The following is a 16,092-nucleotide window of genomic DNA, read 5'->3' as shown; positions in this document are numbered from 1 at the left end:
CTGAGTGGCCTTAAAATTTGCTAAATCAGCAAACCAAGGTGATTCTTCCACCACAAATAATTTCTCATCTGGAAATTCTTCATTGATGTCCAAAGAATTAGAGTTTAAACTTTCCAATAGTAGTCTAGACAGATGATCAGCTACTCCATTTTCCTTGCCCCTTTTATCTCTAATTTCCAGCTCAAACTCTTGTAGCAGCAGGATCCATCTCAGCAATCTTGGCTTGGCATCCTGTTTTGACAACAAATATTTAAGTGCAGAATGGTCAGTATATACTATTACTTTTGATCCTATCAAGTATGATATGAATTTATCAAAAGCAAACACAATGGCAAGAAGTTCTTTTTCAGTAGTTGTATAATTCACTTGTGCAAAATTTAAGACTTTGCTGGAATAATAGATCACATGCAATTTCTTGTCTTTTCTCTACCCTAGAACAGCTCCGACTGCACTATCACTAGCATGACACATTAATTCAAATGGTAAATTTCAATCAAGTTTGGCTAGAATAGGTGCAGAAATGAGTTTCTCTTTTAAAATAGAAAATGCATGCAGACATGATTCATCAAACACAAATTCAGTTTTCTTGACAAGTAAATCACTAAGAGGTTTTGCTATTTTTGAAAAGTCTTTTATAAACCTCCTATAAAAACCTGCATGGCCTAAGAAACTCCTAATTTCTTTAACATTAATTGGTGGAGGTAGTTTACTAATGACTTCAATTTTGGCTTGGTCCACCTCAATTCCTTTTTCAGAAATTCTATGGCCAAGGACTATTCCCTCTTGGACCATAAAATGACACTTTTACCAATTCAGCACAAGGTTTGTATCTTGACATCTCTGCAAAACAATGGACAAATTAGATAGACAATCATCAAAAGAATTGCCAAATACAAAAAAATCATCCATGAAGACCTCAATGGTCTTTTCTACTAAATCTGAAAAAATGGATAGCATGCACCTTTGGAATGTGGCTGAAGCATTGCATAGTCCAAATGACATCCTTCTATATGCAAATACTCCAAATGGACATGTGAAGGCAGTCTTCTCTTGATCTATAGGATCCACCGCTATTTGATTATAGCCTGAATATCCATCAAGAAAGCAATAAAATGCATGTCTAGCCAATCTTTCTAACATTTGATCAGCAAATGGTAATGGAAAATGATCCTTCCTTGTTGCATCATTAAGCTTTCTATAATCAATGCACATGCGCCAGCCCGTTACAGTTCTAGTGGGTATTAATTCATTCTTTTTATTTGCCACTACAGTTATTCCTCCTTTCTTAGGAACAACTTGAACTGGGCTGACCCATTGACTATCTGAAATTGGGTAGATTATTCCTGCATCCAATAACTTCATTACCTCTTTTCTAACCACTTCCTTCATAGCTGGATTCAACCTTCTTTATGGCTGTATTACTGGCTTGTAGTTGTCCTCAAACAGAATTCTATGTCTACAAAAGGATGGGTTAATACCTTTCAAATCTGAGATGTGCCATCCAATTACAGATTTGTGATTCCTTAAAATTCTCAGCAGCTTTTCTTCTTCATCTCCCTTGAGATTATTGCTTATAATCACTGGATATTGATGTCATTGATCTAGAAAAGAGTACCTCAAGTGAGACGGTAATTGCTTCAGCTCAAGTTTTTCCACTTTTTGTTCTTCCTCTTCTTTTTTAAGCTCCTCTCTTGCTGAATTTTTAGATAAAGGAATAATAGGCAGTGTTTCAAGTTGTTGTACATATTCCATGAATTTTTCTTCTCTTTTTACAGCAGCTTGTGAATTTCCTGCAACTATAATTTCTCTTAACATAGAAAATTTATCAACATTATCAATTAATTGAGGAAATGACATAGATTCTAAAATATTAACTCTCATACAAGTGCTATCATCACTAGGATGTTTAAGTGCTTCAAAAACATTTAATGTAACCTTTTCATCCTGCACTCTAAGCATTAATTCCCCTTTTTGCACATCAATCAAAGCTCTCCCTGTAGCTAAGAAAGGTCTGCCCAATATTATAGGAATATCGGCATCCACCTCCATATCTAAAATGACAAAATCTGCAGGGAAAATAAACTTGTCAATTTTTACCAATAAATCCTCTACAATACCATATGGATAAGTAAACGATCTGTCTGCAAGTTGTAGAGTGATGCTTGTTGGCTTGACTTCCTCTATTCCAAGTCTTTTCATTATGGCAAGAGGCATAAGGTTGATGCTTGCCCCAAGATCACACAAAGCTTTTCCTATTGTGCAACTTCCAATAGAGCATGGAATGCTAAATGAGCCTGGATCTTTTAATTTTTGAGGTAGCTTTCTCTGCAAAATAGCACAACATTCTTCAGTCAAAGGGACTGTCTTGTCATTTTCTAACTTTCTCTTCTTGGAAAGCAACTCCTTCATGAATTTTACATATGAAGGCATTTGTTCTAATGCTTCAGCAAATGGTATATTAATTTGGAGCTTCTTGAAGACGTCTAGAAATCTCTCATACTGCCTTTCTTGCTTAGGATTAGTGACTCTTTGTGGATAAGGCAATTGCTTGTATTTTTCTTCATCTAGAGGCTTGTTTGAGTCTTCAAAAATTTGCCTCTTTGTTCTTCTCACAGTTTTAGGGAAGGTATCTGTGACGCCTAAAAAAGAGCAGGATTTTTTTTTCAAGTATGAACATAATCTCTCTCTTCATAGAGAGTTTTAATCATACAAATAATATTCCATATTCCATAGACAATTATCATTTCACTTTCCAATTTCAACCACACAGTGGGATAAAGACAAACATAACTCGTGACATAAAGGTACCTTAAGGTATTTAAACATCAATTTGGCAGAAATAGTAAAGTATTTAGATAGCATCGAGAGCAACAAACATTAACCCAATCCATCAAACAGAATCACAACATAAGTAAACCAAACGCCCTACGAGCAGTCCCACTAGGACAGAAACAAACAACAAACGTCACTCATAAGGTGAATAATCCTCAATGGGATCAGACTCCTCAGAAGATGTCGGGGAAGCAGAGCTAGAGGAAGCAGCGTCCTCAGTGTCCTCTTCAATCCATCCAGCAGTGTGAGGTGGTGAATGGACGATAGTGAAGGGCGAATAGGTGTTTGGGTAAGTAGGGAGCATGTGGGGCAGTACATCATCATTCCTCACTGAGGGTTCTGCCATATGGACATCTCTCTCAGTGGCCATAGGGGGTGAAGTAAGATCCTCAGTAGGGAATGGTACAGGTGTAGGTACTGGTTTAGAACTGGGAGTACGGGGATCAACAGACATGGGAGAAGGAGTAGCTGCAAGTGCAGGAAAAGGTAGGTGGGAATCTCCAGGTGGGGTGGAGAAAACAAGCTCGATGGGGGTGTAAACCATAAAGTGGGTGGTCCATGAGTGTCTGACATCCTGTCCATGAATCACTTGTGCCATTCCATGGAAGATGCTTTGTTGTGCTGCCGTGTCGAACACCTAAACGTCCTCCTCAGATGGCAGGATCCACACCTTCACTCGGAAGCTGGTCATCTGTATAAGGCATATACAAAAGTACAACAACACACACAAACAGGGGTGGGTTCTCTAAACACAAACAAACATTCAATAGTCGTACCCTAAGGAAGGTGGCTTTTCACACCATCACCCAAACCACATCATTATCCAATCTCAAAACAAACATCGGTACAGTATAAGTCGGTTCATACTTCTCATAGATAATTCCTAGGTTCATCAAACTAATAATGCACATGATGCATGAATGCAAGTTTCTTTCCTCGCTATCCATCCCTCGAATTTTTGTTTTAATGCATATGGTATGCATGGGGATCCCTTACTCTACTGCCAGCGACTTGCCCAGCATTTAGTGTAGAGTTAACAATTCCATATCCAAGTCGTGTGGCGATCGGAGGACTCCATTCCCTGCATCACAATTGCACAGAAAAGAATTTATATCATTATTCAAAAACACCCAAACTGGTTGGCCCCAAACTGGGTCTCTTCGGGAATGGACCTCAACGACCCTAGGATGTGGAGTTCTTGTCGAGCTTCGCTAAGGCTTGCAAGTAGGGTCACGACCCGGCCACAGAGAGCTCTGCTGCGCCATCTAGGTCGACTGTTCCCCCTTTTGCCACCCCCGTAGGTTTACTCGGGACCGAACCTCCAATACCTACAGTTGTGCCTCTGTTATGCCATCAAGTCGTTCCAAAGAAATGTTATGATGCATGAAGCATGATTTTCTTTTCTCTCCCCAATGTTTTCTCAATCTTGGATCACATGGAATTCAAAGCACAGAATCAAAGCCCTCACGAGGCCTGCTTAATCATTATTCACTTTCTCATCCAGCATCAATTTGTTAAACAACAAGGTTTAGGAATTACATACAAGCTTCCAATCCCGTCAATACTCATCCACTATTTCTCAACACATAAATTTCAGTAATTTTGACATAATCCACTCAGATTTTCCTCATCCAATTCCATTATAATAATTTACTATATCACCATCGCTCATTTTATCATTTCCATCGTTATTAACTATACTACTTCCTATTTAGATATGACTTGTTTCCACTTTCCTCTTTCTCTCTGGTTTTTCCATTTAGTTATTTTTGAATTACTTGTATTGATTCCCGACTACCTATTTAATTCAAGGTTACTTAGTTTAGTTCTAACTCTTTTTAGGTTTATTAATATTAAGTCCTCACGCGATGGGTTCTATTAAGTAGCTAATAGTGAGATCTTTCCAAGAATGACTTTTATCAATTAACTACTATGTCCAGACCCTTAATTACCATCTCCATACCTTTAATTGCTATCTTTTCAGTTTGGGTAAACTTTTCATCAAAAAGGGCTGCACTTGATTTTTTTCCTTTTATTCCTTATATAATGCAATGAATATGATGCATGATTCATCTTAATACTCACGGATCTAGGTGCAAACAGCAAATGCACTTATCATTATACAATCCTTATCACCCATATTTCATCAAAATTAACACAATTTCAAGTACAACTTTTAGGATTCCTTATCATCAAAATCGAGAGTGAATAGTTCTCACTTTCTTGTCCACCACAAATTCCCAAAGCACCACATGCATGAAACTTTTTAAACCAAGTGGAAACGTACATCACAATCAATTCAATCATCCATCATCCAAACTAGCAAGCAACCATTTTCATGCAAATCATACAAAATCTAGCACGGTTTTCAAATTCTAAAGTGTAGTTCAATTTTTTCCATATGGTTTGAGTGTCCAAAAATTAAGATTTTCCACCACAATTACCTTTTATTTTTGTGTGACTTCCCTTTATAATTTTACTAACTTTCCTTAAACAAATTTTTTTTTGAACTTTAAGTACAACATTCTAGTCTTTTACATGAAAAATCAAATCTGTCTAGCCTTTCCACTAAATCTCCGTCAAGTTAAAATAGGTAACACAAAGGAAATTAACATGCAATGACATAGTTTCATCGTCCAAGTGCAGGGCAACATTTCCAAGTGACATTCAAACTTCCAAGGGAAAACCGAAACACTTAGAGGCTGAAATTAATATGCAATGGCTTCCATTTCACATGCAATCCATGGTTTATTGATTACAAGGGTAAATCAACATTTTAAACAAAGAATCCAGCCAAACAAAGGCAAAACCGAGGCATGCACAAAGGGATCCAAAGCATTTCATGGTTAAAATTCAACATGCAAGTGAGAGGATATGTTAATCAAGTTCACAGTTCATGGTTTCAAGGAAGAATTATCATTAATTCAAGGATTTCACCAAAGGAACATAAAAATCGAGACATGCACAAGGGAAAATCCACATCCACACATCAAAGTTTCAAGCTTTTAAGGAACAAAGTTGATTAAAAGTGGAATCAAACTCTTTAGAATGTAACCGAGGCATGCAAACAAGGAAATCCACACACTTTTCAGATAAAATTTAACATGCAAGTTCAGATTTGAAGTTCTTCAAACATGCAGTCCAATATACACTATTTTTCAAAGGGAAAATAAGCAAAAACAGCCATGAAAGGGACATGTAAACACATCTATGGTGAGAACTCCCCCTTGCCTTGAATGCGTCAAAAATTGAGAGCAAAAGGAGTTAATCTTGGCTGGTTCTTCAAAAGAAAAGTGCTGAACTGAGAGGATGAGTTTCAAACTTCAATCTTTCTCCTCTTGGTTAGGTTGTCTTCCTCGGTTCTTTGAAGAGAAAAGGGGAAAAGCTTCAAAATGGTTAAGATCAAAGTGAAAAAGGAAGTTTTAGGAGCTTTTGGTGCTAGGCTTCCATGGTTCCTCAAATAAAAGAAGGAAAAAGGATGAGAAAGCTTACCTCCTTGAAGGAATGGTCATAGTTTTGAAGAGTCAAGCAAGAGAATGCAAGGGTGAAAGCTTGGAGCTCCTTGGCTTGTCTTGAAAGGTTGAGAAAATGAGAAATTTTGAAGGGATTTAGGGAGAGAGGGTCTTGATTTCTTTGAAGAAAATGGAGAGAATGGAACTTGAAAGAATTTTGAGAGAAAGAGTGGGAGGCTCACAGTTTTTAGAGTGAAAAAAGAGAGGAAATAAGGTAGCTTGACCTATTTATATGAAGTGTTCAATTTTCCTTTGCCAAATGTAACTTAATGCTCACGGTTTGGGCTTGTGAGACAAGATTCAAATGCCAAAACTGCACAAAATTGGTTTGAAGCAATTCGAAAGTGAAATTTGGTGAAAAACTTGAATAATAAGGGTGCCACGGTTTTTGTGCATGAATAGTGAATTCTATTTGCAAACTTGCAAGTTAAGTAAATACATTTTGGCAAGCAAAATGCATTGAGGAATGTGGAGGCTACATGCACACGGTTTGGAGTAGAATATTCCAAGAATTGCACAAAATTCCAAAGGCTAGATTCTAGGCAGCAAATGCATGCAATGTGATTGGCCGACGAGGAATTCAATGTGACGAGATTGACTTTTGAAGGGACATTTGACATGGTGCAAATTTCAAGAAAAGCATTTAATTAAAGTAATCATGATGCTGGCTTTTTAGAAGACAAGACAAGAAAGTTCCAGAATAATTATGTCTACAAATTGGGAGGCAAGAATCTTTTTGCATGAAATTCTAGTGGCCGATACTAGATTTGGAAATCTTTACAGTAATGATTACTAGATTTCGTGAGATTCCATGCAGAATTTCAACAGCTAAGGAATGATTACAAAATCTTAGCAATGTTACAAAATCTCACGTTTTTCAAGGCAGATAATTTTGATTTGACAATTTTTTTTTAAATAAGACAAAAATTAAAATTTTTCGGATAAAATTATCAGGGGCATTGCAGAGAGTACAATTGAACATACTCAAAGAAATCCTTGGACAATATTGAAACCATATATTGCATGCAGTTACCCTAAAATACCGAACTTAGAAATAAATCAATATTCTATCCAAATAAAATAATTTAACCTCTATCTAATTATTCCGATACTAATGAACCAGAATAAGCAAGTAAGTACGATTCAAGGGTCGCTAGCTAAATCAGGAGAATCGGGGCGTTACAGTATCCATTTCTAAATTTTCTTTTTTTAATAGGGTGAAGTTCCCTTCCTCTAGTTCAGATTTAATCTTCTCCTCTTCCTTGGTTTTCTCTCTCTTCTCGGCTGGTTTTGGACTACCCACAACAACTCCACTTCTAGTCATCACAACTTGGCATTGTTCTTTTGGATTTATAACTGTGTTGCTAGGAAATCTTCCATCTTCTCTGCTGGACAGTTGCTCAGCTAACTGTCCAATCTGTGTTTTCAATTTCTTCATGGAAGATTCTTGATTCTTGAAGCTTGTTTGTGTTACTTTCATGAATTGCAGCATGGTTTTTTCCATTTCGTTCAGCCTTTCATTTACTGGTTTAGAAAACCTCTGATTTTTTTGAAGTTGGTTGGCTGGATTCCCTTGGAAATAAGGTTGTTGAGCTGCTGGTCCTGCATTTGAAAATGGAATAGCAGAGTTAGAATTTTTCCAATTAGAATTTTGGGTATTCCAGCTATGTTGCTGCTGGTTTCTATTATTAGAGAATTGAAAACCAGGAGAAAATGAAGATTGTTGTCTCTAAAAATTCTCCATATAATTGACTTGTTCTTGAGATTCAGAATTATTTCCATCACAAGCTCCGTTTACATGATTCCCTCCACAAAAATCACACACAAGTGGATTATTCTGGGTTGGTGCAACTTGTAAGTTGCTGATTTGTTGGGTGAGTGCAGCTATTTGCTCAGAAAACAATTGATTTTGCAGCTGATTTTGAGTCAAAAAAGTCTCAAGAAGTTTTGCCTCATAGCCATTACTCCTTGTTGATTGTCTCAAACTACAGCTTTGATGCATGGAGGAGGCCATCATATCTATAATTCCTTTAGCTTCTTCTAGTGATTTGGTGTTCAAAGAACCTTAATAACCACGTCGCAATGGTATCAAACAAACTAGATTTTCTTAAAAATTTTGCAATACAAGGAGTAAACCTAGGTCATCTCACAAGGACATAAGATACATTCTGTTTCTGGTTCCATCATGTGATTTCAGATTAGCTTAGAGAAGGATTGTTTTGAATTAAATTGTAAACAACAGAAAAGAAAAGAACAAGGAATAATTATAACGAAACGAAATATGAAATTCAACCAAATCAAGATTTCAATCACTACAACGCAATTCTCATTGTTACACAAATATAATTCCAACAAATTTCTAATTCAATACGACATTAATAACCCAAAATCTAAATCTAGATTATGAATTTCATCAAAACAAGAACTGCAATCGCAAATCCAATGCTCTAACAAAATTCAGAACAATTGATTTATTGAATTAGGTGAATTCATTTATTTCAAATCTGAAATTCTCATTCTCTGTTTAGAATGCAAACAAAAAATCAATATCATGAAAAACGTAATTATCCTAATCAAAAAAGAAGAGGAAAAGCGCGAATTCGATAGAACCTAACCCGAAACTCAAACGCAATGTTGTTCTTGAAACCTTGAACCGATTGATGGATTAGCCTTGCTTCATGATCATGTTTGCTTTGGCCAAAACCAGAAAATATAAAAAGATGGAAGGTAGAGAGACGAAAATAAAGGAAAGAATTTAAAATAAAGACTTTTGTAATTCTGAAAAATTGCGGGAAAAGAAAAACAAGGATTCGTACATAGAGTCATAACCTCTATTTAAAGATAAAATAATTGGGCTTAATTAAGGTCCAACTCCCTAATGAGTTTCCTAAACACCTAACTAAGTAAAAGACATAATAATTGGGCTTAATTAAGACCCAACTCCCTAACTAAGTAAAATCAACAATACAATCAAATTCTGAAAATTTTAGTGCAGGGCCGCAACATTGTGATGCAATTTTGGACTTGAAGATACTCGAACTGGGCTTTTCTCCCAACAGAGAAGTTGTAGATCTCTGTCTTATCTTTCCAGGGACACCAATTTTGTCCAATTCTGAGTATTTTACCTCCCGATATGGTCTTTGCAAGAAACTGTGTCAAAATAAGAAATTATGGCAGGAATTAAGAAAGATTTATATTTAAATCCTAAATTACTTACTAACACAAATCTAAACTAACACATCAAAATAATGCACTAATGAAGCACAATTAAACAAAAAATATGGAGAGAAAGATGTACTAAAATATGACTATGAAATACCCCCGCACTTAATCCTTTGCACTCTTGGGCAAAACTTTCTAATGAATTTCCAATGCAAAGAATAAAGAAAGAGAGCAAACATTTCTAGACTCAAGGCAACAAACAATCAATGAGACACAAATGACATTAAAAGTAAGCAAGAAGGCAAGTTAAAATAAAGAAAGATTCAAAAATGATAGAACCTCACAGATAGTGTATAGCTCTCAGCTCTCAACTCTCAAATATTTTCGGCTAGTATTTACGCTCAACACAACATGAAAACTAGCACAATCAAGCTTTGACAAGCTTCTAATTTCCACAACTTGAAACACATGCTATTAAAGATCAAAAGGACTTTTGTTTAGCTTGTAATGTGGCCAAGGTAAAGGTTAGATGGAAAAGACATTTAAGCTTAAACAACCAAAGAGAAAAGAGGAGCAATAGGGAATAAGTTTAAATAAGCAAAAAGATTACCCCTAGAAAAATCTCCTAACCCCAATGGTTTTCCACATATTTTTTTTATATACTTTTTTTTTTCTTTTGCTTGCTTTTCTTTCTTTCTTTCTTTCTTTCTTCTTCTTTTTTTTTTTTTTTTAAATACCAAACAACTCAATATCCACAATATAGAAGTATTTCCTAGAGGCACCCCCACACTTATTAAAGACTTATTCCCAAAACAATTCCAAAACTCCATAAGCCCTAAGGTTATGGAACATCATGGTTTTTCACTATATGGCTTATAATGAGCTAAAATCGAGGAAGGGTTATAAAGGCCCAAAGGGGGTAAACAAGAGGAATCAATGTAAGGTAAGTCAATTTGGCAAAGTAGCTACAATTTGAAGAAAGGCCTAAATCATATCAATAATGTATATGACAAGAAGCTTCAAAAAGATACAAGGCAAAACCAAGGTAATCTAGCAACATGAGTGAAATCACACAAGAAAGAAGTAAAATATGCTCAAAATTCTCACAAGGTTTATATTCTATCATTAACGAATCAAACTCAAAATTTTCAAGCAACTTGCTCAACAAAAAATGTAAAACTGACTCATATCAAGTATTGCAACCTATCAACTAAAAATGATGTAACAACTTTCACAATTCCTACATCTAGAAATTAAAAAGAAAGGATGAAAACTCCAACAAAACATCATCAGAACAGAAAAATAGAAGCACAAACTGCAGAATTTGAAAAACAACAGAAAATGAAAACTGCAGAAAATGAAAAATAGAAAACAAAAACTGCAGAAAACGAAAACAGCAACACAAGTTTTCATGCAACTCCCCCCACACTTAAAAGTTACATTGTCCTCAATGCAGCTAAACAACAAAGACAATTTCCAAGAATACAGAATGGGGAAAGAACTCCCTCAAGGTTCAAGAGTTGGTGGTTCCAAGGACATGCTTTCTACAATTTCGTCCTCCAACTTTGGACTTTGATGAAATATTTTCCTTGAGTTGATGTCTATTGACCTTGAAAATGTTACCGATGACTTCATTCTTAATTTCAATTGCACCATGGGAAAACACATTAGTAACAACAAAAGGACCATCCCATCTAGATCTAAGTTTATCGGCTCTAAGTTTTAGGCGAGAATTGAACAAAAACACTTGTTGGCCCACTTTGAACTCTTTTCTCAAAATATGTCTATCATGAAAGCGTTTGACTTTTTCCTTGTATATTTTTGAGTTCTCATAGGCTTCCAAATGAAGCTCCTCAAGTTTTTTTAATTGAAGCTTCCTTTCCATACCTGCTTGTTCAAACTCCAAGTTACAATGTCTTACCACCTAATATGCTCTATGCTCAATCTCAACAGGTAGATGACATGCTTTACCAAACACAATCCTGTAAGGAGACATCCTAATCGATGTCCAGTAAGCTGTCCTATGAGCCCAAAGAGCATCCTCTAAAAATTTGCTCCAATCTTTTCTATTGGGGTGTACTATCTTCTGCAAAATCTGCTTGATTTTCCTGTTAAAAACCTTGGCCTGCCTATTAGTTTGGGGATGATAAGCTGTAGATACTCGATGCACAACCCCATACTTATGAAATAAAGCCTGCATGCTTCTATTGCAGAAATGGCTTCCCCTATCACTGATAATGGCTTTAGGCACACCAAACCTGCAAAAAATGTTAGATCTAACAAAATCCACAACAACTTTAGAATCATTAGTTTTGGTGGCCTTAGCCTCCACCCATTTGGAAACATAATCTACAGCTAGTAAAATAAATGTGTAACCAAAAGATATAGGAAATAGACCCATAAAATCAATACCCCAAACATAAAAAATCTCACAGAAAATGATCGGCTGCTGGGGCATCTCATGTCTCTGTGTAATGGCCATCCCTTCTCTCTCACACTGCTCACAAGTGCTGGAGAATTGATGTGCATCTCTGAAAATGGTAGGCCAGTAAAACCCACTCTCCAACAACTTCCTAGCTGTCCTATATGATCCATAATGTCCTCCAACAGGTGAACCATGACAAAATTGAAGCACAGAATGGATCTCCTGATCTGGAATGCACCTTCGAATCACTTGGTTGCTGCAAAATCTCCAAAGATAAGGGTCATCCCAAACATAATATTTAGCCTCACTTTTTAGTTTGGCTATTGATAGCATGCATTATTTGTGCACATTTTCAATCCTTTAGAGTGTGTAAATTACCTTTCATGTTCCCTTATTTCACAAATTATGGCATTTCCTAGTTAATTGGATGATAGGAACTCAATTTCAATTAATGTCTAAATTCTATTTTTAGACCTACACTCACTGTTTCGATCGTAACTTTTTCCATAGATGTCCGTTTGGTCTGATTCCAGTTGCATTGGATTACTCATTTTTGGAGCTATAAAATTAATATGCAGATCGTCCAAATTGAAGCTGTTTTCTATTTTCTATGAATTTTTGAAGTTAGGAAAATTGTGCAAGAATTTTTGTATTCGAATTTTGTTCATGTAATTTCATTTCATTTGTATTAACATTTCATCAGCTTGTAATTTGGGCTGTTTAATCACACTTGTGGGCCCTTCCTTTAAGTGTTGGATCTGATCATAAGTGGTGCCTATTAATATGTTAGAGGCTCCACTTTGCAAACGTTTTTATTTTTTTTTTACACATTTTTTTAAATTCGATTTTGGCTCCTAAAATTCTCTCTCGAATTTTCTCTCTTCTCTTGGTGTGACTTTTCATTTTTTTCTTTCTTCTTCTCTCTTCTTGACTTGGCTGAGCATTGGATTCAATGGAAGGCTAGGCTTCTTGGATTGATACACAAGGAATAGGGAATTGTAAGGAAGATTCAGAGTGGCTCCAAGTTTGAATTCTCTTTTCTCCTCTTCTCTTTCATTTTTTTCAAGATATTGATAATGTTTGGGGATAGGAATTGAATTGAATTGCGATTGAAGTTTGATTCATGAAATTGAATTAGATTGATAGATCTATTAGTCAAATTCGTAATCTAGCTTGTTAGCAAATTCGATTGAATTAGTTAATGGATTAGATGTTCAAACTAGGGAAACAATGAAGGATGTTGTTTGCATGAACCTATGACTTGTGGATCAATTAATTCTCATTTGATTTCTCTTTTATTCCATAATTTTATGCGTTTGATCAGATTATTCTTAAACTTTCAAAATTCCCTAATCTTTTGTTTCATTTTAACAATTCGGCAAAGAAGAATTAGATACAAACGTGTCCTCGAGAATTCGACCTTGGTTGACATTATTCTACAAATAATTGCGAAAACCTTGTGCATTTGATAAGTGTTCGATAAAACTATATCAAATTTAACGCCGTTGTCGGGGACACGTTGTAGCTTTTGATTCATTTTCGAGTTTTTAGTTATGTAGCATTTCCGTTCTGTGTGTTGTATCGATTTTGATAGTTTCTGTGTTCTGTGTTCAAGTGTTCTTCATTCTGTGAGAATTATATTCTGTATTTGTGATGCATTGATTTGCATTTGATTTGGTTGATTCGTGTTTTTGAGTGTGTGACTAAATCCAATAGCATTTTGTGTATGTTGTATTGTATGCATGCTGAAAACAGAAATTAGAAAAAAAAAAAAAGGAGTAATAGGAACCAAAAACAGAGGAGTAGTAGAAATTGTGTTTGCCTTGCTGAATTGCACTATTCATACACTATTCATCAGATTTTGAAAAATCCCAAAAAAATAGTAAATGGTCGAATTTTGACCTGAATTTTTGTGTCCACATTACATTTAGTGTATATTAGTGTGTAGAGTTGGTAGATTTGAAAAAGCTTTTGTACACAAGGAGATACATCTTGGTGACCAAGAAAATTTTTGTGAAACTTCAAAGTGGCATAACTTTTGCTAGAAAACTCCAAATTGAGCATATTGCATATGCATTTGGGGTAGAAAAAAATTTCCTATTCAATGCAACCCCCCGAGGCAATTGAGGCTGCCCAGAATTTCAAAAATCGCCCGTTTTATAAAAGTTTTATATTTTTTTAGTGTTTATTGACCTATTTTTCTTGATTTTAGGCATCCAGTTGACCTAGTTGCCGTGCTAAAAAAAATATGAAATTTTTTGTGGTGTCATCTTACATAAAAAATAGATTTATCATCAAGTTAGATTTCAATTTTCCCACCTCTGCTTGGTACTTGCTTTGTAAAGTGGCATAACTTTGACATTATTCATGCATTGTGTGCTTGCTGTTTTTGATGTTTGTGATCTTGTATGACTAGGTCCAGGTCTGAGCATTTGTTTGACATTGATCCTGAGATAGATAGGACATATCATAGACTCCAGAGAGGTCAAAGTAGTGTGCATCCTAGTAGTAGTGATAGGAGTCATAGTAGAGAGCATTGTAGACTTGATTTGAGCAGTGATTCTTATTTTAGTGATTCTAAATTTGGCACTTCTATTTCTGATACATTGTCCACTCATTCTGATCAACATAAGACTACTTTCACATGTCCTTTTGGCACCTTTGCATATAGACGTATGCCTTTTGGACTTTGTAATGCACCCGGTACTTTTCAACGATGTATGATGAGAATTTTTGCAGATTTCTTAGAGGATTCCCTTGAGGTTTTTATGGATGATTTTACTATTTTTGGGTCTTCATATGATTCTTGCTTAGATAGCTTGTCTAGAGTTTTAGATAGGTGCATTGAGTCCAACTTGGTTTTGAATTATGAAAAGTATCATTTTATGGTGAATGAGGGGACTGTATTGGGGCATGTGATTTCACATAGGGGCATTAAGACAGATAGAGCTAAGATTGATGTGATTGTTTCTTTACCTTACCCCACATGTGTGCGAGAATTACGCTCTTTTCTAGGTCATGCAGGTTTTTATAGGCGTTTTATTAGAGATTTTAGCAAGATTGCATCTCCATTATCCACTCTTTTGCAAAAGGATTCTGACTTTGTCTTTGAGCAGGTTTGTAGGGATGCCTTTGATGAGTTGAAGAGAAGCCTCACTTCCACACCTATCATTCAACCACCTAGATGGGAAATTCCATTTGAACTCATATGTGATGCCTCAAATTTTGCAGTAGGTGCTGTGCTTGGCCAAAGAGTGGAGAAGCAACCTCATGTCATAGCTTATGCTTCTCGTACCTTGGACAGAGCACAAGCGAATTACACTACCACGGAGAAAGAGCTTTTAGCCATTGTTTTTGCTTTAGATAAATTTCGTTCATATTTGCTAGGCTCTAAAGTGATTGTATTCTCTGATCATGCAGCTTTGAGATACCTGCTTAAGAAGTCTGATTCTAAACCTAGATTGATTCGTTGGATGCTTCTTTTGCAGGAATTTGATATTGAGATTAGAGATAGGAGCGGGGTTGAGAACTTAGTGGCGGATCACTTGAGCAGAATTCAGCAGCCACTTGAGGATCTTCCCATTCGTGATACCTTTCCGGATGAGCAACTTTTGCACATTAGAGGGCATGATCCTTGGTATGCAGATTTGGTGAATTATCTTGTTTCCAAGGAGATTCCTTCCTACTTTTCTAGAGCTCAAGTTGCCAAGTTGAAGAGTGATTCCAAATATTACATTTGGGATGATCCATACCTATGGAAGATGTGTAGTGACAAGATCCTAAGAAGATGTGTGCCTGATGTGACGCCTAAAAATAACAGGATTTTTTTTTTTTTTTGAAACAGGAGAAGCGGAAGGATAACACATTCTTTGAATTCACCTCTAGTACATCACATTTCTGTTTAGGGATTTGTGGTCTCAACGTACAATATCAAAACTAAGTAAAACAACAACCACAACAATAATGCTCCATCATAACTGAATAACCTCATGCAATGGATAGGGAAATATTTAGTGATAATCTCAGAGTACTACACCTTGATAAGGTAAAATGACATAATTAAAATGCACAAAATCAACATAGTTCAGAGATACATGGAATGAAACAGACTGACTCCCTAAGAGCAGTTCCCTAAAAACAACAACAAACAAACTATCCCAA

The 16,092-nt window shown here is 35.9% G+C and overlaps 1 protein-coding gene across 1 annotated transcript; it reads right to left on the bottom strand.

Moving 5' to 3' along the window:
* Window positions 1-1,593: 1,593 nt before the first annotated feature.
* Window positions 1,594-2,430, bottom strand: LOC113856881. Its single transcript, XM_027488668.1, has one exon. The coding sequence runs from the start codon at window positions 2,428-2,430 to the stop codon at window positions 1,594-1,596; it is 837 nt and encodes a 278-aa protein (XP_027344469.1).
* Between the last annotated feature and the right edge of the window lie 13,662 nt (window positions 2,431-16,092).

This window comes from Abrus precatorius, unplaced genomic scaffold (assembly GCF_003935025.1).
Source record: "Abrus precatorius isolate BTA unplaced genomic scaffold, Abrus_2018 Scaffold12, whole genome shotgun sequence".
Classification (NCBI taxonomy): domain Eukaryota; kingdom Viridiplantae; phylum Streptophyta; class Magnoliopsida; order Fabales; family Fabaceae; genus Abrus; species Abrus precatorius.
This window is presented reverse-complemented; position numbering and strand designations above follow the sequence as displayed.

Coding starts and splice junctions, on each gene's coding strand:
- LOC113856881 (XM_027488668.1), bottom strand. CDS start 2,430: ATGCCTTCATATGTAAAATTCATGAAGGAGTTGCTTTCCAAGAAGAGA.